This window comes from Xiphophorus couchianus, chromosome 13 (genome assembly GCF_001444195.1).
Source record: "Xiphophorus couchianus chromosome 13, X_couchianus-1.0, whole genome shotgun sequence".
Taxonomy (NCBI): Eukaryota; Metazoa; Chordata; class Actinopteri; order Cyprinodontiformes; family Poeciliidae; genus Xiphophorus; species Xiphophorus couchianus.
In genome coordinates, this window is record NC_040240.1 from 16,971,111 (window position 1) to 16,986,882 (window position 15,772).

The following is a 15,772-nucleotide window of genomic DNA, read 5'->3' on the forward strand; positions in this document are numbered from 1 at the left end:
TGGTGTGGTTTCGGAGGCTGTTGCTGTTTTTTTAACTGACAGAAGTAGAAATTGATCGCCTTGACTGGCATAAATCATGAAGTTTCTCAAGCTGACTCAGTAGCTTTAGAAACTCGGTAGTCCTGAGGGCACCCTCCCTTCTTTTTCCTGATTTACTGTTAGTTTGTCTATTTGCTGAATGTTTGTAAGCCCTTCAGTGTTTGACAAATTGTGCTGTATTGTAAAGAAAGCAATATTCATTAGTTGACATTCCATTTTCTTTCCTACTCTGTGCCAGTGCACCTAGAATAAAATGTTCCTTAGGCTATAACTAAAGCTAAAATTAGCATCTGAATTAAAAGTGCAGTTTTTGCAGTTGGTTAATAAAATTTAAACCAATTATGTCCCAGAAATATTGTTCTTTAAATTTCTAATTCAGTAGTCCGGTTTTAAACCAGTTTGAGACGCTAATGATGTGCTCAGCTGTTTTTAAAAGGCATCTTTTCACATGATCACTAGACACAGGGCAATATTTGATTACAGATGAATACCAGTAAGCAGAAAATAATTACTTTGCAACACCTAACTGTCAGGCATTCACAAGTGCTTTTACCTAATTAACTTAATTACCAAAAGCACAAATATTCAAGTGGTATTTGTAAGGTCACGCTGATTTTGGGATATGTGTGTACTTTTTACAACTCTTAGTAACTTTTTGCAGTTGATGGTTGATGGTTTGGGATAGTGTTTGTAGTCAGAGATCCAATTTCTTAGTTTTCCATGAGCCTGTTTAACAGGCACTCTCCACATTTAGTCTACAAAAACTAAAAAATAAGCAGCTTATTTTTGTTTTGGTTTATTTTCACTTTTTGCTGCAACTCTCAGGACCTAACATTTGTCTTGAGCAATCATGTCTTGTCTCCCATAAATACAGATATGAAGGAACTCGATGCATTAAGGTTTCCTTTCCCTCAGACGGCCTTCAAAAGTGGCCTGACATGCTTGTATCTGTGGTTTAGTGGCAGCCCACTCTGGGATGGTGTGATGGACCAAACGCTGCTTGTTTTGATGCAAAACATGTACTGTCTTCTTAATACTTTTTGTTCAAGTTGGAGAGGATGTAAGGGGTTATGTTGTGTGGACACAATCGCAAGTCTAATGAGACAACAGAACCACACAATCTGCATAAAACAGAAACTCTTGAACTCTCACTGGAAATGAGTTTGACTTATTGCAGGCAATACTGACTAAACCCCAACACCGGTCATACAGTGACCATACAGCCTGTATCAAGTGTAGTGTTTAATCGCATCGATAAATATCTTTGATTACTTTATTTGCAGTTTAAATTTACAAAAAGGAAAAAAAGGAGGATTTTTTTTGTTAAAAAAATACATAAATCAGAGATTTAAAAAAATGACAACGGAAGAAAAAGGACACATTTTTCTGACAGGTGGTGGTGCACTGATGTCACAGTGCAGTCCTTTTAAAACAGTGGCAGTATAGCTGTCTGGTTTTCTCAGGGGGCTGAGAACTACAGTTCTGACATGTCCCTGTGTCAGCGGTCTAGAGAGAAGCAGGAATGTGGTCATGACTCTACATGTGTATCCTGTTATACTCCGCTGCGGTGCAGAGTGGCGGGATCTCTCTGTTTTTTCTTTTTTTTCATCACACCCCCTTTTGCCCTTTCCATTGTTTGTTGGATGAGTGAGATAGAGAGATAGTGTTGCTAAAGATTTTAGTGTGAGATATAAGACATTGTACAATTATTAAGCATTCAGTGCCTTTCTTGTGATGTGCAGGTTCTTCATTTAACAATGTATACTGATTAAAATGAAGTGTAAACACTGAACTGAAGTGGTTTACTCTTATAACTGATGAAAGTCCCGAATCTCTAAGTAGATTACATGCTATAAAAGCTACAAAATTTGAGTTGATCCTTAACATTTGATGTTTCATGTTCTTAAGCATTGCAGAGAAAAGTGTCATCTATGAGTGTTCACTTTACAAAAAAAAACAAACTTGAAAAACATGATTTTTAAAAGCTTAATCCTTTTTCTTTTACAAGGGAAATATTTTGTTTACTTATATTATTGTTTTTTTGCAAACAAGTACATTGTTTAATCACACTCTTATTTCAAAAACTGCATCCCTACACCCTCAGCGTTTTAGCAAGTCATATTGCAGAATCCTGCCCGATATGGGAAAATGCGCTCTTCTCAAAACTGTAGACTTTTCTTTTGAGCAGAGAGAGAGGAGTTTATTGAATTTAAAGAAAAATGATAACATCTTGTGGAGACACTGTTCAGAGAAAATAGACTTTTATCAAGAAGTGTTGTTATTGGAAGACGGCCGCATTCAGAGACTTGGTTGCAGCTTTTTTGGCTCTTTCCTTATTTCTTCATTTCCAGGCACAATGGGACCTGACGAAACCAACAGAACAACAAAATAAAAGTTTTAAGCATAAATGGGGGGTAAAGAAGGAGTAACTGTACTGGGAAGTTTTTGACCCTGAGTCTTTCATATGTCTGTATTTTGATCTGTGTCTGAGGTTTCTGCTCTGTGCTCAATAGTCTGTGCTCTAAGAGAAACTGACAGACACCCTTCACTTTATATTCCCTTTATATTCTTAAAAATGATTTTTCAAGAGCAGTTTGGACCTTTTCATGTAGGATCCACAGAAATGAAGAGTGTTTTGCCTTCGTCCTGCACTTCAGACTCTCAGTACAGTTCATGATACTTGACAGATGTGTGCGTTTGAAGCTGGTATCGGCTTCCTTCGAGCTGGAAGGTGGAATAAGCAACGAGAAATAACTGTGGCATGTCTGCCTTAAAGGGATCTGAATATAAAGCCATCTACACCATACAAAAAGTCATATAAACCTTTTTTTTCTCACATTTTGACATTAAATCAGATGTTTTCCTTTATAGTGCCGTCTTAGGATTACTAATGTATCTTTTTGATAAATGTTTAATGATTTTTTTTTTTTTTTACTTTTTTAAATCAGACATTTACATACATTTGGTAGCTTTTCCTTGAAACAGTTTGACCTGGGGTCAAACATTTTGGTCATCCTTTTACAAGCTGATTACAATACAATGTGTGAAGAGCACCAATACTGTAACTCCTACAGCAAAATATCACCACAATATGATGCCACAGTTGGGATTTCAGGATTTCACTCTTTGCCCATTTTTCCTCCTAAATTAATGTGATCATGATGGCCAAAGCCTTCAACTTCAGTTTTATCAGATTGTCATTTTCAAAAATAGAAGCATCTTTGTTGTGTAGTGTTAGCTGATCAGACAAATATCTTATTTTTTAATACTTTTAAGGGCCATTTGAACTAGAAATCATCCAATTCTGTTTACCCACCAATTTCCATGTTTACTAATCATAATCACAAATGTAGATGAACTAAAAGTGATCAGATCCTGGATTGAAACAAATTAACAGAAAATTAGAAAGAAAGTAAAACATTTTTGAAATATTTACAGGAAACTTGCTGAAGAAATGTTGCTCAAGATTACTTTAAGAATCTTCAAGAATGCCTGGGTCATATGAAGAAAAATCTAAAGAATGCAGGGATGATTCAGGACTTTTGTACTTTACTATATATGAAAGTTTTTCTATATAATAGTTCAATCTCACCTCTTCTTACCAAGTAATCCTGGGCGGCTATTTCTGTGTCGTGTAGGTGTTGTAATGGTGCAGCGCTCCACTTAGGATTTAGTGTGCTGGACTCAGAGGCCTCTAGCAGTCAGAGGCATCCATCATACCTGAAGTTTATAGAATGATGAAAGAAAAGAGTGTGTGGGGCAGTCATAAAGGGACAAAAAGACGGAGAGACAAAAAGGAGACAGTGATAAAACAAGGCATCCAGACAGAGTGATCGAGGCATAGAGGTGGGTGTATAAAAGCGTACAGATGAAGAATCCTGAAATGTCAGGGTGAAAGCATTTGCCTGGAGGTGAGATTCACTTGGATGTAACCCTGCTGCCCTGTTGGATGAGCAGGTGTTATCACAGTTTAGCGATAGTCATTACCACCCTGTCTACATTATACTGTTATGTTGATGGATTACTGCATATTACATTTTGCAGTGCTATGATTTACTTTCGTATTTCCTTTAAATTAGTTTAACTGTTTGTTATTTGACTGCAAATTAAGATTAGGCAGTAATAAAGTAGTGCTGATGTAAACAATCACTTCATAGCATTTCTAGAAAGTTTATCGGAACGGGTGTTTTTTAAGCCTAGCAGGGGTAATTTGAAACTTTTGTTCTTATTGCACCAATTTACAATAAGAATATCATCATAAGTCCTTTATAAATAATTAACTTTACCGGTTATTAACTGAGCAAATATTTAACAAATCATTTGATAGCATTTATGAGCGATCCTGCACACACTGATGTTAAGCCACTGTTTTACAAGGTATGGCTCTTTGACTGTTCTTTTCATTTAAATGTTTATTTCCCCTTAAAATGGTTCATTAACTATTTATATTCATTTTTATGAAAGCAGTATTGTGTTAGTATACAATGTACTTCCTGTCTTTGTATACAAAAAAATAATAATATAGAAAAACATAGTTATTGAAGGGTACTTTTGTGACTTCTCTAGGGGTTTTGCACAACTCACCATTACTAATATTGGCACTGATCAGAATTTTGCATTTGATTTGAAAGGCTGATTTGTTGACTGAAAATGTGACCATGAAGCAGTAAAACTTTCTCTGCTGTTAAGCAGATGTACATTTTACCTGTGGAAGCAAATGAAAGAATATGGGACATTTTTAGGTTTTGATCTCAAGTAAAACCTGGGGTTCACCTTGTGAAAGAAGAAGCAGAACTGATTAGATGCTTGTTCATCCAAACATTTCTTCTGGTGGAAATGTTAAACATACACTTTCAATCCTTTCCCAGCCATAAACAACTTTTTCGTAATGCACATCTAATTAAAAAGGATCCCACACCTTGTCAAAAAAAATTCTGTTTAGACAATCAGCAACAACATCAAAACAAATTTATTTTGCTTATTTATGATATTGATTTCTTGTCTGATGTTCTAGTGGTGAACTTTAGATCCTAGATTACAAGGAGTGAGTCAAAATAAACGGTTTAGAAACCTTGATTTGTTCTGCAAACAGTGTGGATTGGAACAAGTCTCTTCCTGGTTTCTTGACACTTTTACAATTTCTACATCCAAAGAGGGAATATTTAGCACTGCAGCAAACGGATTAGGTGGTAAGAAAGACACCAAAAAGAAATGTGGCTCACATTTATTGAAGCTTTATATTTATTCCAGACATCAGATTTTTTTGGTTTGGGGTAGGTGGTTGTTCAGACCTTCCTTTCATGCCGAGGTACCCCTGTGTAAATGTTAGCCTTCCTTCTCTAGTAGTCTGATTGTATACCTCTTCTTGTTCGTCCAAGCATAAAGGAAACCAGGGAAAAAGACTGTGTATTTTCAGCGCCTTTTTTTCTGAAAGAGGTATTACTCTTTAGCAAAGCCTAACAATAATGTCTGTTAGTCCGATCAACTCTCATTTCCTGTCATTTGCTTTCCACAGGAGGTAAAATGCGCATTTACGGCTCTGCATCCGTTTCACAGCAGCAGTTGGCTCAAAGTTAATCAGAGTGTAATCATGTAAATCCAAAGAAAATATTTGCGGAGACGGATAGCAAACAAGAACATTGTGAAGTTTATTTAAGCCTCCATGTGCTGAACGGTTATGTTTTGACCTGGTAAAGATTCTCAGAGGTCAAATATGGGCGGAGAAAAATAAATGTCAGTCTGGGATTGTTTGTATTTTTTCTCTCCGATTGCTCCTTCTAGACTGCTACTTTTTATGTGGCTCCTTTAGCCTCTCATCAGTCTGTATTTGGTCTGAAAACAAGATTCTTAAAGAAACAAATATTGTCAGCTGAAAAATATAACCATTATTTTTTTCCTTTTATCCTAAATACAAAAAAAAAAGACTATTGGAAGATTGTCCGTTTAAGGATAGAATATCTGCACCAAGTTTCAGTATGACTACTTCAAAAATACCACACTGAAGTGAATGCAAAACATATATACTTCCATATTCTGTATAAATTATCTTTGTTTAAATATCCAGCTACCACTCCATGTATAATGTCACCCTCTGACCTAGTTGCCTTAGTTACTGTCCATTTCCCATCGCCTTTGACTGTTAGCTTGAGTCACAGAAGTGTTTTCTTAGAGCAGCATTAAAAGAGATGGAGAGAATGTTGGAGTGAGGCAAGCAGAGGTAATACAAGAAGATGAGAGGTATTTGCTCAAGTGCAAGTGGTCAGAGGCCAATAGAGGGGTAATCTCTCCCTTGCTTATCTTCTTCTAGCTCTTTAACTGAGAATAAATTCAATCCAGCCTAATATCCAACAAGCTCTGCACATGCTCGGCCATTGCTAAGTTTGTACTTGAGACTTGACAATGGAAAAGATAAGCAGGTTACTAGGTTTGTTTGGTGACCAATGGATCCTAAATGGTTTCACTGGGAGTTGAACTGAATGTTCAGATTTGGTGTCAAGAACAACAACTGGGACTTCAATAAGAACAATGACTGATTGTGAACGTACAAAATATTCATACAAAATATTCTGAACAGTTTTCAGAAACTCCTTACTAAAATATACAAAAAAACAAACAATCTGGAACACATAACATTTTTATTTCAACCCACTGATTGGGCCGTTAATGTCCATGTTTCTGTATTTGCTTAGTGTACTGTAGTGAAATGTTGTCACATGACTCCATTAATTAATATCTATCAGCAGGGTTAGTTCGTTAATTGATTAGGTTAATTGATTAGGTTAGATAAAGTGCATCTGGAAAGTATTTACAGCGCTTCACTTCTTCCACATTTTGTTGTGTGATGGTCTTATTGAAAATTGTATTCAATTCATCTCCTGAAAATTCTACACACAAATATGACAATGTGAAGAATAGTTTTATTGTTTTGTTAAAAATAGAAAACTAAGATATTGCATATAATAACTCATGACTTTTGCTTAATACTTTGTTGAAGCCCAAAATCGAGCTGTTTCTGTAGACCTCTGCATTAAAACAAAGTAATGTCCACATTACTTTGTTTGGACTTGCCATATTTTAGGGACTTGGGTTTTTCTGTTAATGTCTGCTAATTAAATCTTTGAATCCATTCAGCAATCTCAATTGGTTTTGTCTAAAACAGAAATATGGGGAGACTAGAAGGAGGATCAGTTTTTTGTGATGCTCAGAGTTGTAGCTGGAACAACAGGATGCCAGGGCATTTCAGCTTAGATTCCTGTTTTGCTAAATCATTTTTGTTTTTTGTCTTGCTCTATGGCTGTGAGGCACAATTTCTGGAGGTTGATCCGATTATCAGAGAGCAGTGTTGTTTAATGCTCAGAAAAAAGAGAAAACACACAGTCATAAGATAATTTATCAGAGGAGGAAGCTTAAATCCTGTAATTTAAGGTACATTTTGTTGATTCGTCTAACTTTCCAAGAAATATTAACACATTTATACCAATAGACAGTCAAATGAAAGCCTTGGGAAGTTTAATAAAGGGGATAATTATTTGAATTATTTGTGTTAAACTTCTGTTCCATCTTACTGACTTCCTGCTGCCACGAGAGAAAAAAAAATCTCAGAGGGGCAGTATTATGTGTTTTCCAGCCGCATAATACCCTTTTAATAGCACAATCGAGTTCCTGTTTTAGCTTCAGTTGCTAGAAAATGTGTGTATGTATTAAATATGACTTAAAGAAATTTGACTTTGCAATTTAACGTGAAGTTTTATTAATACTTTATGAAACTCTTGCTCTTTCTGACACTCTGTCTTCAGGAAGTCATCACATCACTCCACAGTTAACCCTTAAATAGTGTTTTTACCAGGGTTTCACTGAGAAGTAGCTATATAACGATGTGCAGTTCCACCAGGTGTTTGCTAATTTGCTGCTGGCTAGTTTGAAGGAGCTGCTTTTTGGAGGCGGGGCTTCTGGAGGTAAAATTAATAGAAAGCAAGATTTTTTAATTATACTGTATTATTTAACAGCGGGAAAGTTTCATTCCAACTTGATCAGTGATCATGTTATGTGATTTTCCCAAGGTAAGATTTCATTGCAGTTTCTGAATTCAAAAATCTGATACATTCAAAGAACTCCTTTAGGAGCTTTTATCTGCCATTGCTAATACATTTGCGACAACCAGGTCTGATTTATTTTTATTATTTTAAAATCTGCACTAAAACTGTATCCCCTATGCAGAGGTGCACTGCGGTATACAGAGAGCCATTCTATGACAGCCCTAACTATGCATGTGTCACCAGAGGGAGAGAAGAGATGGGAGAAAATCACTTAAACACAGACAAATGGACTCGGGAGAGCTGCCATGCTCTGGTTCTCCTCAGCGTGTTAATAGAGTCACAATGTGCTGTGGGTGAAGCATTATTTAACCTTTTCACTTAAAGCTGGCAATGATAACTTCCCGAATTTCAAGTTTTACATGTTTATTGAACCAAATAGCAGTTTTATAAGAGATGCGTCACCTACAGGTTTTGAGGCCAGTTCTCATGAGTTCTTTCTGTTCACTTTTTATCTGCTTCTAATCTTTTTCAGGTGATTTTAATTATAGACATAATTTAAAATATTTTGTGATTTCTAGATAAGATCCATGTGTTTTCAGCGTTCATAATAAAATGTTTATCTTTTGTTCTAAAGCGGCACAAGATCTTCTCCTATTGAGCTTTCTTTCTGTGTGTGCTAATAATATCCATCAGAGCAATGGGCAGCATTATTTGTCTGAACAAAACCCAAGGGAGAAAACAATATTTTTTTCATTCAATTTTCAGCTCTTTACGTTTTTTTGTTTTTGTTTTTTTTTTTTACCTCGCATACCTGAAAATATTATTATTGCCCACAGTCACTGCAAATGTTTCTTTGTGTTTAGATTTTTTTTGTGTGTGTGGAAAATTTTAAAATCTGAATCTATTCTTGTTCCTGTCAATTGTGTTCAGGGTTGTAGTGGGTGGTCGCCTACCCTGGACAGTGGTTCACAGGATTCGACATGAATAACAGATACTGCTATACACTCAAACACCTAGTGTCAATGGATTTTAATTAGCTGAAGATGCAATTATTTCCACTACAGAAGGAAACCAGATCAAAAAACAAACATGCACAGGGTGAATACATTTTAACAAACACCCAAGATTTGAACCTAGGATTTCCATGCTAAATGCTGTGGGTATTTGTTTTCCACCTGAGTATTAAAATGGTTGCTTTACCACAAACATCATCCATGGTTCTGAACAAGTTCACTTGACAGTTTTCATTTATAAAACTTAAGTGTTGCATCAAGAAACAAAACAAAACAACAACACCAACACAAGTTGAAGAAAATCTTGTTCACTTCTGATGATTGAATTGGCCACATAGAGAGCACACGTAAGAGATTTTATGTTTTTTGAGCATCGTGTGCGTAAAGCATTCTGCCATTTTGATGTGTAACAACAAAAACAAAACACTGATAATTTCAAGTTGGTTTTGCCAAACTATACAGTGCTGGAAAGCCACTGCCTGTTCGGCCTGTCTGTATAAGTGTTGCAGAATATGATTTTTATTAGTTTATTGTGTATCGTTTGAGGGCATGGGCTGCCAGTAAGAGGGACAGACTGGAAATGGAGTTACTGTCATAAGCAATACATAAGTGCACACTGAAGCACAGACACACATACATCTGTTTGCCTAATATGTAAAATATTCCCCCTTAAAGCAAAAATAGCAAGTGTAACCATATCCTTTTATAAGCCAGAGATATATGGAGTGACTGCAGCTCTCTGATGAGGTGTTGAAAGTCTGTGACATGAATTTCAGTCTGGGGACCAATCATGCATTCTGGTAGAGGAATGTTGAGACCGTCAGATCTCAGTGCAGTGTAAAAGCATCACCCTGCCCTGTGATTTAAAGCTGAATATAAACCATACAGCCTTAAACCAGTTTCACCAATGACCCCCTTTTTTCTGTACAACTTTGGCATATGAAACATTTTTTTATAATTTAGTGCCGCCTTGGGATAGAGTCTTCAACAAAATACCTCTGCATACAGTATGTGCATTAGTTTGAAATACCTCCTCTTTGGCTGAATGATCCCCATTTATAAGGCCACTGGAGGTTGTTGCATGACTAGAGGCAGCACTTAAACTCTATGAACTGGTGAATAGTTGCGTTAAAAAGCGTATTTGACCATGCAGCTTAATGTACCATACTCAAGGCTATCCTTCCCCTATGGCTTTTACAGTAGCAGTGTCTGAATGTGCGAATGCCTTTACAGCTCTCAATAACCTGATTCAGTGGGACCGAGCTTAAAATGATGATGCGTCCCTCCTTCCCACACAGTTCTCAAATTTGACCCTATGACTGAGCCTTTGATTGTGTTAAAAGCAGGAAAAATGTTCACCTTCTCATTTTTGTCTTTAGGCTGATATTTCCTATTTTAAACCGGTTCCTCACACATTGTTGTTCTTTTCCTCACATTTTATGTTTTTTATTATTCCACTGGGACTCCTTTTTAGCCATAGATTCTATGTGGTAAATTGGTTTGCGCTGCTTTATGGGAAGCAGACTTGTCCTGTTTTATATTAACATGAACCCTAAACCTGTCGTTATATATTTTACTTATTATGCAGCGCTAGCCCTTACATTTTTCCCTATGGATCATAAGTGATGAAGAATATGGGCCTGGAAAGCTTTTGTAAGCACAGATGCGAGTTTCTTTTACTACCTGAGCTTTTCTTCTCTAACTCATGTGTGGGATAGCCTTTGACCTCAGTGAAAATCTAACAAAGGCTACCATCAACTGTATATCACTAGTTAGAAGTAAATAGTGATATGCAGCTGTACTTAATTCAAAGTTCGTTGTGTTTGCTCTGGATGTAATGTTCACTTGTAGTTCTAAATCATGTGCAGTTGTTGGATGTTCAAATAATATGTAATTTGACTCCATTGTTTGAGTAAATCCAAATAATTAAAGTAATTCATTACAACTATACTTTTGCAAAGTATGCTGCAATTTCTGCAGTTGAGTCTAGTATTAAAATGACACTATTTACACAAGAAAATTGTAGTTTTCACCAATAAAGTGATTCTCAAGTTTCTATTAGTTGAAAGTGTTGTCTTTATGGTCAGCTGAAGGGTGGTGTATTGATCAGATCTGGTCAGGTCTTGGCTGTTTCTTAGAGCTGATTTTTAGATACTGTAGATAGTTTATCACTCTTTACACTTCTCGGATCTCCCCTGGCTCACATTACTCACGTAGGAAGACGTTATCGATCAGGACCCCATCCTGATCAGTGCATTAATCGAAATCAGAGTCACTAACCATACCCTCCTTCTGATTGCTGTTGCTGATGAATGTCTGATTTTTAAATTTTTTTTGCCAGTCTACTAAACCTTTAAGTTTTGGGTTTAGTAAACTGAGTAAAACACAGTTAATTTTTAGCAATCACAGGTTATTTTGTGTATCGGGGTCTTGTAAAAGAGACAGTAATTATGCCTACAATTATTCATAGCTGACAAATTTGGCTTTAACATAATATTTTAGTTTTACCCATTTTTTCCCCTATGACTAGAAAAACATCTAAATGTCAAAATCAAAGTATTTTCGTTTAAATATAGTTTGAAACATATTGTTAAACTTACTGACGTTAAGCAAAATTTGAAAGGTATTAGAATAATCTTTCAAATTATTCACAAATTATTTCGTGTGGTTTTGCATCACAATAAGAGAGACTATATTGTACAGCGTTCTGACTTTCTGTGCCATATGACATACTCTGTCACACAGCTGTTGGTATTGGAAGGAATTCTGCAGTAGAAACCCAAAACACAAGTCATTAAATTATGTGATGTTTACAATGTTGGGGTTTAAATGCACTCCCATTCAATTGATTTACAGTTTGAGCCATTAGATGTCTCTAAAATCCACAAAGTAGATTTAAAAGTTGCCCTCTGTCTTTAATTCGTCTTTATGATGAATACAAAAACAAGGGAGCTTGGTTTCTTGTTAAGTTCTTTTGTTTGCCAACTGTTTTTATAGAATATTTAAACATTTTAACTGCAGCACCTATCACTTAAAATGAATTAAAGTAATATCTGTTCATAAGAAGCAAAAATATTCAATAGAGTGCTTTCATTTGTTTTCACTTTACCAAAAATAATCTAAAACAGCACTATAACACTTAATGCAGTAATACATGCTGTTGTAAAATGTATTGCAGAGTAAACAAATACAGTTTTTGCAAATACTAAGATTTCTGCATAAGGTTTTGTTAAAATACCTTTAATTAGTGTGTGCATGTGCGTCGCTTTTTTTTTTTCTTCTGTGCTTCAGTGGACATGACAACCACGGTAAACCTATCTCACAGCAATTTAAGTCAGAGTGTCAGCAGCTTCAGCCCCGTGTTTCCTGAACCCTGTTGAAACCTAGCACATAATGGCACACTGAGAAGCCTGTAGCCTGCCCACAATCCAAGCATTTTATCAAACCAAACAGCATTTTTGTAGAAAGAACACATCTCAACCGTGACAGAAGGGGGTTTCACAACATCTGGTGCTCCCGGAGAGAACCAAGGAGGGAGGGAGTAAAAGAGAGTTTGCGTGAAAAGAACGTGTGAGAACAATCTTGTTGGTCTGGCATGGAGATTTCAGATCAAAACAACATCCTGCTTTCTCTCTTAACACAGGTCACCAAGAGTGCACATAGCTGTCAGCGCTTGCCTGTTCCAAAACCAGGCGTGCTCGCAGTCGTGATGGTGATTTTTCTCGATGTGAATATTAATTGCTGCTCTCCCTCTTGGTTTCTCTTCTATATGCTTCCTGTCTCGCTCCTTCAGCCCAGCGCAGCAGTGAGAGGGTACCACAGCAGTAAGACAACTTCCATCAGCCCCAGTTGGGCCTCTGGAGTCAGTGGTGGTCAAGAAAGCTGGAGCAGCCACTTCACTCACGCAAGTCTTCAGCAATATATACCTCACCATCAACAACATCGACATCATCACCCTCCTTCCACGCACACAAGCTACTCCTTCTGCACTGCCCATACAGCTGTGAGTAATGCTTTTAGCCCGTTTGCTGGAGGAATACATCAGTGCTTTTCCTGCCTGTCTCTTTTTTCCTCTTTCTGGTAACCATTAGTGGCTTTTTCTATAAGGGTATAGTTGTTTCAGTATGCACACATAATGTACTCTTCTTGCATACCTTTTGTTATTCTTCTTTGGCTTCTTTCTGCGTTTTCACGTTTTTGTTTCAGGCTTTCCTTTTAAGTCCCCTTCAGTTTTTTTACCTCCCCCTCCCTTCGCTTGTCTTCTCATGTGACTGCTAATTTTCCTCCTTTCTGCTACTTCATTTGTTTTCATTTCATCTGTGTCCTGCACTGGCCATGCTTAAGGAGGCTAATTGAGACAGAGATACTTCTGTGTCATTTCTCTTGTCATTATCTTAGGAATTTACTCCTTTTTCACATTCCGACTGGTCTGACTTTTCTGGTCCTTTTTCTTTTTGCTCATAGTTTTGGTTGGTAGTAGAACAAACTAGACATTTTGCATGCAGTATATTTTTGATTTGATATTGTTTTTTGGTTTGTTTTTGTTTTTTTCAAAGCTTGTACTTGAAATTAGGAAAGTGATAAGATTTCCAGGGTCTTGTTACATCATGTCAGATTCAAAATCCCTCACTGTACCTGTGAGGGATTTTATTACATATTCCACACGAAATAAATGCCAATTTATATATACAAATGGTCGTATGTTGGCTTCAAAGTTTCATCTAAATGTTTTGGAGAAGAATAAACATTTCCATCCTTGTTCCCTAGAAGCAGAAAGGGAGGTTGTAGTTATGGGGGGAAATATTAAGAGTGACGTTGCAACTTAGCCAATTTAGCCCTCTTTCCTTTGATGCCCATAATCTAGTGCAGTCAATTCCCTTCAAAAGTCACCCAGTTGGTACAAAGATCATTCCTGTTTGTAAATTAAGATCAGTTTTAATCCAGACTTTTTTTGTGGAGTACTCATTGAGAATGTTATTAAACTGTTGACTTCATGAAGACCAATAGGCACACCATGAAGGTCATGGATAATGTGGGGAAATTTTAGGCAGCTTTAGGTTTTATTAAAAGATCCCAATCTTTGAACATCTGTTGAATCCATCACCTGATGAAAGAAACAGCTTTGTTCTACTTTGAACCATCCAAGACCTGGTTGTCTACCGGCATGTGGAGAATGGTGAGTATTAACCAGAGCATTAGCCAAGAGGCCCATGGTAAGTGTGGAGGAGCTGGAGTGATGCACAGCTCAGGTGGAAAAATTAGTCAACTAAGTTGACTTTAGTAATGCTCTGCAAAAAATTGGGACTTTATGGAAGAGCAGCAAGAAAATTGTTATATGAAAAAGAAATCAATAAGTACCATTTGTAGTTTGTCACCAGTCATGCAGGGGTCACCGGACATATACTGTATGTGGAAGAAGATGTGCTAGTCAGATGAGATCAAAATTAAGCCTTTTAGCCTACTTATAACACATATTATGCCAGAGCCTTGGTAGCACTCCTTCACCTTTAACACACCATCTCATAATAAAACATGGTTGCATTAAGAAAACAAATAATAATTCCATATCACAACTTAAACAGTGCTGCTATGCATCTATACGCAAAAACATCCAATGAATTTCTGCTTGTAAAAAGAAAAAAATACTAATGAAAAACATGAAAAACACGCATCCCACAAGTGACTTAAACATTTTGGGAGATGAATACTACCACAGAATGTTATTGCTCTGTTTTTCTTCCTGTAATAAATGATTTTTACAAGCCCTCACACTACGTTTCTCAATTTTCTAGCTTTCCATGACTACAATCTCATCTTAAATATGCCCCACCTTAATTCTCATCTGCTCTTCTCTGCATGTTGAGACTTCCCTAAAGCACTTGCGTGCATGAAGTGAAATTAAACTGGATTTAGATACGATAACCATCGCTGAATGTTAGCTCCATGTTACACAACTCATGCCTTTTATGTTGCCTGAAAGCATTCTTTGTTTCTAGAAAGCAGGAGAAGATTTCCATTTTGTGGCTTTGATACAGACAGATTCCTCTCCCAATCCCTTGCTTTACACAATTGTCACCATTACAAACACTTAAAGGCCGCAGACTTTTACCACTGGAAAAGTCAACGAGGAGCTCTGCTGTTTGATCCCTGTCATGCACACAAAAAAGAAACATTAAATTTCACATGATTGGCATAAATGCTGTGGTTGTGGTTGGTATTGTTGTAGCGCAATCATGTATCACAGTTTTTTGCAAATGTTAGTCCTTTTTGCTTTCACTGCCAGTCGGTCCTCTAAAGGGCTTAAAGTCATTGTAATTCTCAACCATCCCCAGGACCTTTGATTGACTACAGTTACTTCAAGTTGCAGATTCTTACACAAACTAAACTTAATTTGTCTTTGATTTAAAGGTGTACACATTAACAATCTGTTATAGCATTTTGTTGTTTCTTGTGTCTTTCATAGCCTGGAAATAATGTTAGATTTGTGTGTGTGTGTGAATTTTGCAAACAAAACAAATGACAATTTATTGATTACAAATGTGGACTTTTCATGATCGTAAAACAGGAAAATGAGGGCTTAAAAAAAGAACAGTAATAAAGTGTTACAATGATCCATTCAAACTCCAGACGGATGATCAATCTGCTTTGGCAGGATCTTAATAGAACTGTGCAGAACTAATGCGA

The 15,772-nt window shown here is 36.6% G+C and overlaps 1 protein-coding gene across 4 annotated transcripts in view; it reads left to right on the forward strand.

Annotated features, from left to right (window-relative positions):
- The window catches only part of rbms3 (RNA binding motif, single stranded interacting protein), a 324,043-nt gene that overhangs the window by 46,003 nt on the left and 262,268 nt on the right, over window positions 1-15,772 (forward strand). For all 4 annotated transcript variants that reach the window (XM_028035462.1, XM_028035463.1, XM_028035464.1 and 1 more), the window contains one exon: window positions 12,882-13,091. In XM_028035462.1, coding sequence (XP_027891263.1) covers window positions 12,882-13,091 — 210 coding nt within the window. The remainder of the gene's footprint in view (window positions 1-12,881; window positions 13,092-15,772) is intronic.